This window comes from Poecilia reticulata, linkage group LG17 (assembly GCF_000633615.1).
Source record: "Poecilia reticulata strain Guanapo linkage group LG17, Guppy_female_1.0+MT, whole genome shotgun sequence".
NCBI lineage: Eukaryota > Metazoa > Chordata > Actinopteri > Cyprinodontiformes > Poeciliidae > Poecilia > Poecilia reticulata.
The window spans coordinates 13,400,761-13,414,072 of NC_024347.1; the positions used below are offsets into that span (position 1 = coordinate 13,400,761).

General features: G+C 44.1%; 2 protein-coding genes across 4 annotated transcripts in view; one reads left to right on the forward strand and one right to left on the reverse strand.

Annotated features, from left to right (window-relative positions):
- kcnab1b (potassium voltage-gated channel subfamily A regulatory beta subunit 1b) overlaps positions 1-13,312 on the reverse strand; it is a 39,467-nt gene that overhangs the window by 3,554 nt on the left and 22,601 nt on the right. For all 3 annotated transcript variants that reach the window (XM_008433771.2, XM_008433770.2, XM_008433772.2), the window contains exons 6-9: positions 13,122-13,166; positions 11,433-11,477; positions 8,818-8,861; positions 3,742-3,828 (exon numbers count right to left, since the gene is read on the reverse strand). In XM_008433771.2, coding sequence (XP_008431993.1) covers positions 3,742-3,828; positions 8,818-8,861; positions 11,433-11,477; positions 13,122-13,166 — 221 coding nt within the window. The remainder of the gene's footprint in view (positions 1-3,741; positions 3,829-8,817; positions 8,862-11,432; positions 11,478-13,121; positions 13,167-13,312) is intronic.
- The window catches only part of LOC103479421 (complement C1q tumor necrosis factor-related protein 3-like), a 37,188-nt gene continuing 30,936 nt past the window's right edge, over positions 7,061-13,312 (forward strand). Inside the window, exon 1 of the mRNA XM_017310146.1 lies at positions 7,061-7,592. Within this exon, the coding sequence (XP_017165635.1) occupies positions 7,523-7,592 (70 nt within the window). The 5' untranslated portion in view covers positions 7,061-7,522. The remainder of the gene's footprint in view (positions 7,593-13,312) is intronic.

Genomic DNA, 13,312 nt, shown 5'->3' on the forward strand with positions numbered 1-13,312 from the left:
GTGTGTGTGTGTGTGTGTGTGTGTGTGTGTGTGTGTGATTATGACACGGAAGGCAGCAAAAATGCTCTGTTTGGTTATTTACATGCTAAACAATAGAGCTTTATTCATGAATCCATTTGTAAAGAACTTCCAAAATAGCTTTTAAATCAGGAAATCCTCTGCTGGTAGATCACATGAATGTCTCGCTACACACAAATTATTCATTACTAAATTCAATCTGCGTAATATTGCATTTGCATGTCAGTTAATGAATCCTCCTATTCCATTTGCACAATGCAAATGCTGCTGCAAGAGTGTGAAGTTGATAGGGTGAGAATTAGGAAGAGATTTAAATCCACAGAAGAGTGAAAAAAAAGACAACTAATGATTTTCTTTAATTACTGGATCTTTCTTTGAGCCAAACTGTGCCTCCGTGAGAGACAGAGAGCAAGTGTATGTGCGTGGGCGAGTAAAAGCAGGTGGGAGGGTAGAAGGATCTGCTCCAAAGTGGAGGGATGGAAGACAGGATGTTGAGGGACGCAAGGACAGAAAGAAAGAGAAAAAAACGTGAAGCAAGAAACTGGCAAATGTGGCTTATAAAGTTTCTGTCTCTGAGGGGGCCTGTTACTTATTATCCTTGCCTTGCCCCTCACATACCAAAATCAACCCAAGACTGGAACTAAACTGCACCGTTATTGTGTTGGTACTGTGTGACTGTGTGGYCTGCTGTGGAGCGACRGTTTGCAGGTATAACAGAGCCAGAGGAGTAAAGTCACAGCTTAATGTGGCCACTTTTAAATTGTAGAGCTGTGAATAAACTGAATGACATCACAGATATGGTCTTTAAATGATATGGGTAATGGTATTGTCAGCTAATGTGTTAAAAAAAAATCTGAATTTTATCGAGAAGGAAAACAAAGTGAGGGTTTTTACTCTTAAAAATTAGGTGCTCTTAGTTTTTTGGAGCACGAAGTGAGAAAATCCAACTTCAGAGAGCAAAGACATTTAACCTGTTTGTTTTTAAACTGTAAAGTTTAATCATGATTTCCAGCACATCTTGTCAGAGTTTTCCTAACCTCAGTAAAAAAAAAAAAAAGAAAAAGTAAAGTTTATTTGGATTAATAAAGAAACGCTTGCAAACATGACAGATAAAGAGACTCCTCATTAAGGCGATAAATTCCTCCTGTTTGCGCATCCAAATCTCCTTTATTGGTATGCACGTAATAGAAAGTTGCTTGGCTGTTAGCCCGTCTCTGTGTGTCCTTGAGCTCTTTCCCAGCAGCAGTGAGCCTCAAAGTCTGGAACATTTGGTGAGCTCAAGCCAGCAGGTATGACAGTGCCCCTTCTGAACCGTGAAGCAATAAGTGTGAGAAAACCCTCAACAACACACTAATAGCTGTACATGTCTGGACAGGTGTCTCTGTGGATGTCAGTGTGTTTTTGTCTGATTTGTTCTGGAGATGTTTCTGCCTTTTGAAGCTTTTATTTATATTCTTTCTGCATGCAAACAGAGAAAGTGTGCTGCTCATCAATATATCACATCAGCGGGAGATTTTCCATGCCTTGGAAAACTGCATTCAAGGTTTACGGCTCTGGGAGGGAAGGATCTGATGACAATGAAGGCAGGTGTTGAAGCGTCTCTACTGAGAAGTGTGTAAGGATGCTGGGATCGCCATAAAATTATTTTATTAATAGAAGGTTTATGACTTTCAGCAGCTTTTGTGATGTTCTCTATCTAAAATCAGATGCAGGACGACTGGTTTGCAATCCAATTCAGAGCCTTGAGCTGTTTGGTTATCAGGCCTTGGTGTAGCTATTAGTACAATAATTGACATGCGTTCTGCTCCAGTAGGCAGAAATCTCATTGTGTGTGCTGTATGACAATTCCTATAAACGACACAGTCTTTGACATGTCAGATGAAATTCCACATTGGGGGGAAACCATCTTTCCAGTGCCAACTTTCCAACAGGCGCAACAAAAAGTAAAAGAAAATAAACAAGTCTTTTGAGAAATGGTGTTAAGTAAAGAAAGAAAGAAAAAAAAACAGTCAGGAATATCAGAGGACTGGAAAGAGTCAAAGAAGAATAGGGCCATGGGATAAGGGACACAGTGATGATAATAAAGACAGACTGTGCTGCCATGACATCACTTTTCGTCCCCAAGGGGACACAAGTTGTCTCGCGCAAGGTCGTATGTAGTTAGAGTAAAAAAAACCAAACCAAAACAAACAAACACATGCATGCATATGCACCTGTTAGTTACCACCAGATGTCCCTTTAAAATGCTACCATGCCTCCTCCTATAACTGATGTTGTTAAGCTAGTTTGTATTGATTCCTGTGTGTAAAACAAGATGTGAATAATAAGTTCACCATGCTGCAGCGGTCCCAAGAGGAAAGAGCAACCAGTGGAAAGTATTTGGGGCACATTACAGAGCTGATGCATGGCATTAATCTTACAGTGGCTACGAGCCAAAATCAAGTTCAAATGATTTTCTATTCGATAATTTATGTGAATGTCTGCAGGACTTTGTTATAGATGTTCAAGCCTAAGTCTTTATTTCTGTAATTATACAACAGTAATCAGAAACTGTGGCAAGTCTTATTCCTTGTAACGAGCATAAAAGTGTCCTAATTCCCAAAAGGCATACATCAGAACATAAGGAACAACTTGAATATTTCAGAATAACTTATTTTTAACCATCACTGCTTGTTTGTTTTTGTTTTTTTTTTTAGTTACTTGATAAAGCAAATAAAATCAAAAGCGTAAGCACTCTGCGTGGTTAATACCACTTTGGTTGAAATAAAGTAAATGCTTTTTATTACTATTAAGAACTCACTGCAACAGTAGTCAGGAGTTAAGGAGCTCAAGTTATGTTCACTAAAATATGATCATTGATCAATAAATCAGTCAGATTGACAATGAAATTTTATTGCACCAAAGGAGTGAAACTATCTGAAGGGCCAAATCTGATTTGACAGGGGAGGCTGTGGGGTTTACCTGCCAGTTATCACAGCTAATAATGACAGGCGGGTCTCTGGAACAATGAGTATGACAGGCTGGCCTCCCACAGTCAGCTGGTTGTCAAGGGAGGCAACAAAGGGGAAGGAAATGAGGAGCAACATAGAACATATTTTTAGGAGATCAATAAGACACCATGCCTTGAGGCGGATACCACCTCTGGAGAAGGTTTTGTGTGAAGAGACAAAAAAACAAAATCTCAAGTATCTTGCCACATCAAAAGAGAAGTAATTGAGGAAAACTCTGGAAACCTCTATAAGAAATTAATAATAACATATGGTGGATGCGAGGGAAAGGCATTGCTGAAGCTTTGAAAAGTAGAAATCAAGTACAAGTGCACAGCGGGGCTGGTAGAAAGAGAGACCAACCCAAAAATATACCAGCCGCTCCCGAAGGAGGCAGATAATCCTGCTTCTGACGAGCAGGGAGGGCTGGGAGCGGGCGGCAGCTCAGAGACCCTGTGGAAGATAGTGGTCCCACAGAGACGCAAGAGAAACAGAGGGAGACTGAGAGACGAAAATAGAGGACAAGAGGACGAGAAATGAGGCAAGATTATCATATTAACTTATGTCGGCGCGGGTCAGAGGAATTCACTTCTACTTGACTAAACAGATATAAGCCGTCAGTTCAGCAAAGGCAGTGGCCTCAATAGCATTTCTCACCTTCTCATATAACAGAATGCCTCATGCTATGCTCCCAACCCTCCCACAGTCTCCAGAGGTCCGATCAAAAATCACTTACCCTCCATAGGAGTGTTGCTGTCCGTCCGGTTGGCAAAGACCACATCCACATATTCAAGCTGCATCCTCTGGAGGGAACCTTTTAAACCTGAGGTGAGAAAAATGATTGAATGTGTCAGGAAGATTTATGGGTTGGACAGAGCAAAGTGAAGTGCAAAGCATTCAGCAGCAGCTCGCTTTTTTGCATATTCATGTTCCGTAATCGAAGCAGGACCCGATACAATTTTCAGAGCTTTTCTTGTACCGATTATACCTAAATTTGTGAGCTTTCTGGAGCTTTGTGCAAGCTCAATCCATGATAATGTCCTCATTAAAGTAACAACAACAAAGAGACATTTCAAAAAGGACTAGCGTGGTGAAAAACATTAACATCGAGCCCTCATTATCCTGGGAAACTTGATGTCAGAAAGTGCCAGCTAATTTAAAATATTTCAGCTGTGCCTGGCCTGCCATGTCTTTTGATCCCAGTTCATTTGCAAGCAAATTTAATTCTGGGATACCTAAAAGGTTTGTTCTGCTTGCCAAAAGCAACAAAACGGGGCCGGATTGTTGATGACAAAGCGAAAGAAACAAGGAAAATAAAACATATTTCACAGAGGGATTGGTACAAGTTGCAAAATGAATGTTATGCTGACAAAACATAATTTTGTGAATATATTAAAGCAAAATTTCAAGATACCATCTAAGAAGTTAATAGTTAGTGGCTAATTGTTTTCCATCCATCCATCCATCCATTTTCTTCTGCTTATCCGGGGTTAGGTCGCGGGGGCTGCAGCTTCAGAAGGGAGGCCCAGACTTCCCTCTCCCCAGCCACTTCTTCCAGCTCCTCCGGGGGAACCCCAAGGTGTTCCCAGGCCAGCCGAGAGACATAGTCCCTCCAGAGTGTCCTGGATCTTCCCCGAGGCCTCCTCCCAGTGGTACGTGCCCGGAACACCTCACCAGGGAGGCGTCCAGGAGGCATCCTGACCAGATGCCCGAGCCACCTCAACTGGCTCCTCTCGACGTGGAGGAGCAGCAGCTCTACTCTGAGTCCCTCCCGGATGACTGAGCTTCTCACCCTATCTCTAAGGGAGAGCCCAGCCACCCTGCGGAGGAAACCCATTTCGGCCTCTTGTATCTGTGATCTCATTCTTTCGGTCATGACCCAAAGCTCATGACCATAGATGAGGGTGGGAACGTAGATCGACCGGTAAATCGAGAGCTTCGCTTTTTGACTCAGTTTCCTTTTCACCACATCGGACCGGTACAGCGCCCGCTTCACGGCAGATGCTGCCCCAATCCGCCTGTCGATCTCCCGCTCCCTTCTTCCCTCATTTGTGAACAAGATCCCCAGATACTTAAGCTCCTCTACTTGAGGCAGGACGACCCCCCTGACCCGGAGAAGGCACTCTACCCTTTTCCGGCTCAAGACCATGGCCTCGGATTTGGAGGCACTGAGCCTCATCCCGGCCGCTTCTCACTCGGCCGCGAACCGCTCCAGCAAGAGCTGCAGATCACGATCTGATGAAGCCAACAGGACCATATCATCCGCAAAAAACAGAGATGCGATCCTAAGGCCACCAAAACGGATTCCCTCAACACCTTGGCTGCGCCTAGAAATTCTGTCCATGAAGGTAATGAACAGAAGCGGTGACAAAGGGCAGCCTTGGCGGAGTCCTGAGTTGAGGTCAGCAGCACACCAGCCCCACTATAAACACTGTTGGTGCTGCACTGCTTCCCCCTCCTGAGACACCGGATGGTGGACCAGAATCACCTTGAAGCCGTACGGAAGTCTTTCTCCATGGCCTCTCCAAACTCCTCCCATGCCCGAGTTTTTGCCTCAGCAACCACGCGAGCCACATGCCGCTTCGCCCGCCGTTACCCATCAGCTGCTTCTGGAGTCCCACAGGCCAAAAAGGCCCGATTGGACTCCTTCTTCAGCTTGACAGCATCCCTCACCGAAGGTGTCCACCAACGGGTTCGAGGGTTGCCGCCACGACAGGCACCAACAACCTTGCGGCCGCAGCTCCGATAAGCCGCCTCGGCAATGGAGGCACGGAACATGGTCCACTCAGACTCAATGTCCCCAACCTCCCCCGGAACGTGTTCGAAGTTCTGCCAGAGATGGGAGTTACAGCTCCGTCTCACAGGGGACTCCGCCAGACGTTCCCAGCAGACCCTCACAACACGTTTGGGCCAGCCAGGTCTGACAGGCTTCCTCATCCACCACTGGAGCCAACTCACCACCAAGTAGTGGTTAGTGGACAGCTCCGCACCTCTCTTCACCCGAGTGTACAAGATATACGGCTGCAGATCCGATGAAACGATGACAAAATCGATCATCAAACTGTGGCCTAGGGTGTCCTGGTGCCAAGTGCACATATGGACACCCTTATGCTTGAACATGGTGTTTGTGATGGACAATCCGTGACGAGCACAGAAGYCCAAMAMMRRAMMMCMMYTSRRKTYMRRWYSGGGGGGSTGTTCCTCCCAACYACGCCCCTCCAGGTCTCAMTGTCATTGCCCACGTGAGCGTTGAAGTCYCCCAGTAGAACAAGGGAGTCCCCAGGAGGGGCACTCTCCAGTACCCCCTCTAAGCACTCCAAGAAGGGTGGGTAATCTGAACTGTTGTTCAGCCCGTAAGCACAGACAACAGTCAGAACCCGTCCCCCCCATCTGTAGGCGGAGGGAGGCTACCCTCTCATTCACCGGGGTAAACCCCAACGTACAGGCTCAGAGATGGGGGGCAACAAGTATGTCCACTCCTGCCCGGTGCCTCTCACCGTGGGCAACTCCAGAGTGGAAGTACGTCCAGCCTCTCTCAAGGAGACTGGTTCCAGAACCAGAGCCATGCGTYGAGGTGAGGCCAACTATTTCTAGCTGGAACCTCTCATCGCACACTAGCTCCGGTTCCTTCCCCACCAGAGAGGTGACGTTCCACGTTCCAAGAGCCAGCTTCTGCAGCCGAGGATCAGACCGCCAGGGTCCCCTCCCTCGGTTGCCGCCCATAGCACAATGCACCCGACCCTTTGGCCCCTCCGACAGGTGGTGAGCCCATTGGAAGGGGGACCCACGTCTCCTCTTCAGGCTGAGCCCGGCTGGGATCCGTGGGTAAAAGCCCAGCCACCAGGCGCTCGCCATCATGCCCCACCTCCAGGCCTGGCTCCAGAGTGGGGCCCCAGTGACCCGTGTCCGGGTGAGGGAACGCTAGATACAAGGTTGTTGTGCATCATAAGGGGTCTTCGGGTTGCGCTTTGTCTGGTTCCTCACCTAGGACCTGTCTGCCTTGGGTGACCCTACCAGGGCCATAAAGCCCCAGAGAGCATAGCTCCTAGGATCATTGGGACACTCAAACCCCTCCACCACGATAAGATGGCAGCCAAGGAGATTTTTTTCCAAATGCGTTAAATATGTGATTTCAAAAGTTAAGACAGTGACATTTCTGCTTTATTATTGGTGAATTTTCTAAACTAGCAGTAAAAGACCGAGGCGCATCAAAAAAAAAAAAAAAATCCTATTTAAGCATTCCAAAGCAATCTTTGATTGAAAGTAAGCATTCTTTAAACACACCACAAGTCTTAAAGATAATCCCTCTGAAACTGAACTCGCATTCTGACAAGAAGATCCACTGTATGAAGTGAAAAAAAACAACTTGTACCTGTAAAATCCTCACTCCTCTTACATAAACAATGTTAGATGTGTGTATATGTGAGGGGTGGGGTGTGACCCAAACATATCAAGCTCAAAGAAGACATGGAAACACAAGAAAGGTCACTCTCAGCGCCTGCTCAACGTAAAACCAGATGAGAAATGAAAAGCGTACACAGGAGACTGCAACAAAGGAGGACGGCAGCGTAATAGAGACATGGAAAAGTAAGAGAGTGTGTGTGTGTGTGGTAGATTAGTGCCAGAGGCTTCTTCATCACCCACTAATCCCAGCTGAGAGATACACCACTTCCTAGTGCCGACAGAACTCCTTATACCTTTCCCTGTCATCTGCTCCCACACAATCTGAGAACCACTTTCTAACATGGATTCTAATCTGGGTTTGCACCGTCATTGCGCTGCTGCTGTCGGCTGGATTAGCTGGAGTTTAAAGGGCCGTGAAGGGATTCTATTTTTGGAAGCGAGAAAACACGCTGAACAACAGAGCAACTCTGCCGGCAACTGCAGCAAATGATGCATTTAAAAATGGAAGCTCAATAAAAGTCGTTCAGTCGCTGCTCAAGCTGTCAGGGAATTTGTGAAAATGTTCAACACGTTTTCAGCCTGTTAAGAGGTTTGTTCACCTCAAGGTCAAACCAGGAGAACCTACTGTTTTGGATTAGTGAACTACAGCACCTGAACAAATGACCTTGAAGGGCTTCTTTTTTTGTTTTTTTTGCAGAAGAGAGTATCAACAGACGCTGCACTCACTCAGCCGGCACATTAGTCTGTGATGACACGTGTCACACCAGTTACTCTCACAAATCTGTCATTTACAATAAAACTGGGCTTAGCTAATTGATGATGATGATACCTTCGCTTTGCTTCCCTTGAATCTCTTGCGCTCCGCAACCTTCTGCTTCTGAAACCTTGTCCCCTCTCAATCCGCCTTTCCTGGGTGCATTCGCCTTTTGTTTGGTGGGAATCGCTGCAGTGGCTGCAGTGAATGCTAATAATGTGGGAGAGGGCTGAGTCACTGTAAGAGGTGCATTGCGCTTTGGAGAGGCCAGTTGTTTGAGAAGTGGGGGGTGAGGAAGTTTTGCGCCATAAACTCAAGTAAAGTAACAATTTGGAAAAAAAAAGAGCCTGGCAGAGGAGAATAGAAGAGCGGGGACTGCAGTTGGCACCAGCACTCCAAATGCGAATGTATAAAAAAGAAACCTGTTAGAGTAATGCGAGACAAAACGTCCGACAAAGTCTGATGCACCACTGGGCCAATTCTGCTTTCAAATTCTGCTGCGTCAACACTGAAGACGTGAGAAGAGACATGGACGGGAACGAGGAGGGAGGAAAAAGTAAGGTAAAAGAAAGAGGATCTGCAGGAGTCACACAGGAGTGGGAGGGACGGTGCAACGTGAAGGACAAAACAGAGAGGAGGATTTTGACACATTACCTTCAATTATGTGCTTTCGGTTGAGGCCTCGCTCTGTCTCAGCTCTGAAACAGGATGAAAAAAATTACAAGATAAGAGACACACATGAACACCTCAGCTAGAAAAGCATAAGCAGACAATTAATCATGCCAGACAAGATTCTCCATTATAAGTTCCCTTAAAGCCACTGAAATTTTCAACATCTGAAGCACTCTGGTCACCTAAAAGAGGAAACCTACCCAGACATGGCCAGCAACCTAAACTGTAAAGAGAGCAATAATTAAAGGAACCACTAGGTGGCTCAAAGCCACTCTGGAGGAGCTGCCATTGTTGAGAGACAGCAAGTCGCTTTTAAATTTTGCTGCAAGCAATGTAGATATACTTTTATATCTTTTAATTCTACAATATCTATTTTTTTTCACTTTATTTCGGTTGAAGTCTGTTAAGCAATTGTATTACCACAATCTGCTAGATGTTCTGCTTGCTGAAGACATATCTGAAAATGAAATAATAAAAAAGAACCCCACTTGAGCCAGGGAGGGTGCTGTCAGGATCTTGGGTTGTTTGAGTTTGTTTTTGATTTTATTATTATTATTTGTGTTAGTCTAATAATATTTCTTCTTAGTGGTTCCAGTTATGTTTGTTTCTTTGCCTAGTCCTTAGTTGCTCTAGTCTTATTATGTTTCTCATGTCTAATTATTTTATTAGATTATTTTCCTAGTCCTCAGTGTGCTCTCCCCCCGCTCCACTGTGTCACTGCTTCTTCCTCTTCCTCTCTCTCTTCTCAGCCTGTCTTCTGTGTTCTCTCCTCACATCTACAACATGTTAGCTCATCAGACCAGGTCTTTTGTTCAGCATTCAACCTCCCAAGACTTAAGCACCTCATTCTCAGTCACTCCTCGCTGGATCCTCTTGTTTCCTAATGTTGTCTACTTGGTGGTTCCTTGGATTTACGGTTTACGTTCTGCCCAGGTTCTTCGTGGATTTTGTAAGGTTTTTTTCCACTGTTTTCATTAAATACTTTTCATAATTTTTTTTCATCATCTATTCTACTCCACGCCTCTGCTGTTTTGTACTAATACCCCCAATCGGCCAACAAACAAATCAATGCAGATGCTTTTTTCTTTTCCCTACATTCTTCAGATCCAAAGGCCTCGGAAGGTGTTTAATGTTGGAAAAGTTGAAACAGAAAATCTGGAAACAGTGTCTTCTTTCAGACAGAATAATCCCCTTCAATGTGACCTTTCAGCCGTGTAACTTTTACATTCTGTGTGATACAGAAAAGTTAGTTATTTGAGGAAAGTGAAGAAACTCAGAACAAATAAGTTATCATGTCTAGCTTCCCTCTTGTGTCTCACTTTGTGACAGGTCTGATTTCCACTTTACCTTTGGCTGTATTTCTCATACACTCCCACGGGGGAAACCTGACTGTGTGGCTGCTAAATCTTATCTGACATACAGCTCTGTGTTTCTTGGGGCAGTATTGCAAGAGTAGTTTGTATGGAAATATTTGTTGTAAGAGATCGTTAGCCATTTATCTTTTGTTTACTCATCTATACTGATGTTTTCCTCATCACCGTATTTTGTAGAAGACATGCCAGGTGTGTGATTCTGTGTTTTATTCCCTGATTTGCTGAAAGAGCTATTGCTCCCATTATCTATGTTTTCCTTGCTAGTAGAAAGTACTCCTGTCTCATGCTGTGTTTCTATCCAGGATAGAGCCATTGATGGAGCTCTTACTGAACTGAAATTGACATGTTTGTCTTAAGTGCCTCAAGGTCACATTTGTTACGAAATGGTGCTTTACTGATCTTACACTTTGCTCAATTTCAATTATTTCAATGTTTCTGGAACGGCCTCTCGCTTCTAGCTCGGTTATAGCGCAAGCTTTGAAATTTCTTTCTTTACATCATATTGTTAAGTAATCTTATGTTTGTGCAAACATGTGGAAGGCATGCATCACATATGCAAATGTCATAATGTGAAGCAGAGATGCTTGCCAAGACTCTAGTGAGTCTTGGCAAGTAGTTGTTCTCTGAATGCATCTAGGACGGAGAGAGATTTCAAATACATTGACACTTGCCTGAGAGAGTGATTTTATATAAAAATTTCACAATCTTTTTACCCTCTGTAGTGACTTAAATTATGTTTAAAGAAAGCCAAAAGAAGAATGTGAAAGCACTGGTGAAAGCCTGAAGGCTTTTTGGAGGGAGGGGGAACGTGACTAATGTGGACTGGACTCACAATATTTCAGCATGACAGCAGGAGCGAATATGACGTGTGGCCTGAGGGATATAGCTGTTAAATACAACATGGAAACAGAAGTAGGATGGGGGCTTGCTGTCATTTTTTTTCCAGTGTAATGCCCTGTGTGTGCACCTGTGGGTTTCCCCTGAATGTCTGATTCAATGCCATGGGGCCTAGAGCTGGAGGCAAAAGTTTCACGTCTAGCCGGCCATTAGTCATATAGTCTGAGCATCTGAGCTGGAAAATTGACACACACACACACACACGCACGCACGCACGCACGCACGCACCCCCACACACGCACATGCACACAAACGCACACACACATGCACACGCACACACACACATATATGTAAAAACAATTTGCACGCCCACACAAATGCACTTACTTTCCTCCCCAGTAGAGCTTTGTGGTGATCACAAGGCTGGATCTCCTAAGGGAAGCAGACACATCAAAGGGAAAAAAGGCTGTTTAAAAATATTAAAGAGATGATTTTGTTAGCATTAAGGTGCGTCTGCTATTATGCTGCTGTGCGTGCACCCAAGCAAATGAAGCAATCAAATCTAYGAATGACAGGAGTGTTGTTCAGTGATCTTACATCCTGCTTAGAGAAGTGGCAGACTGTGCGATTCTTTCACATCAATTTCGAGGCGACGCATTGGAAGTCTCTGAATGCTAACAATCAAACTCCCACATACTCACATGCTCGAATTGATCAATAATTTATACACATTCAGAGTCAGGGTGAAATACAGGCTAAAATAGGTTAAAATATTTCACACTTGTACAAAGCCTTGTACAAAACCTCAAGTTTTTTAGTAATAGGTGAACATATTGCTATCCAAAACCTGCTTAATTTAACATGCAAATTGCTGTGGAAATGTGACTCTTGACTCTTGATTAAGTGCTTATTGCCTACATACAATAAATTAGGTGACATACTATAATCAGGAAATATGCACCTTCCATTATTTCACCACACCATTTAGATTCTTGAAAGCAAAAACAGAAATAGATTAAGTGATGTTGGCCATTTTTAAATCGATTATATATCTTACACATATACACACATGCATAGGATTTTCCAGATATTCTACCTCAAAATATAATCTGGTTCTGTGAGGAGGAGGGGTCTGATTTTATGACCAAGTTTCCAAAGATTGGGGAAATTATTTTTTTTATAAATGTCAGTTTTAATTATACTAGATTAAGAGTCTAGTATTGATAAATTTAAGATTGTTTTATTTTTTCAACAAATTCTTACACCAAGAGAAATTAGGTTGCGATGAACCATCCACAAAGTCAACAATAGCGGGTAGGGAGACGAGACGGTGGTGAACAGATGGTGTCAGAGTCTTTGACCTCCATTTGTAAGCACCGAGGTCTCATCAAGTCCTCTGAGAGCCACTGTTGTCATCGGTTTATACTCCCATACACTCACCGGTTAAGCTTGGACAACAACAGACTAAATTTTAATAATTAGTCTTAAGCTATGCCTCTTTGTGGCATTATCAGTGTGTGTTGTAAAACATTGCCTTGATGTCCAAAGCCTGTGTGACTTAGAAGATGTCTGTCTATGTTGGGAGCGAGATCAACGCCTAGCCCTTCGTCTTTGGTCACAAAGCCCCCACGATTGTGCTGATTGTGTGACTCTGAGAGGTCAGCAGCAAATCCTCTGGGTCGTGTGGGTTTGCAGACGTATTGCGTTTGTTCAGGCACGTCCTGGCGGTGGTAAATGTGCCTGGGATGTGGGGAGTTTCRAGGTCGTCTCATTGCCTCGGCCTTACTGTTTCTTAAGCTGTTTCCGTGCGGTTTTAATAGAGTTGAGGGATTTGCTTGCGCGTTCATCGGGGACTGGTAAGTACAACTTTTATTAATGTAGGCCATTAAGATCATTGCATTTTAATGAGAGACTGATTTTTCTCCCTACGCATCCTGACAAAGTGGACATACTTTGTAATGTCAGCAGGCTTCGCAYGGCATTGCACTAAATCAGGATCTTTTATTCTGAAGAGAAAATAAAAGACATTTTCATCTGGTTAGAGTTGTTGCTGTTTGCCTGGTGTCACTACTTTACCTCCAGCACTTCTTCTTGATGATGTTTCCCAAGAGTATCTCTGCTCTGTGGGAAAAGATTAAATTAAAAAAATATGATAAGATACAAAACCAAAAGCAACACAACCACAGATTGATAAGATTAGATTGCACACATCGCCCCTGCATGAACATGAAAGTTATCGGTTGCTCATCTACAAACAACCTGATTAA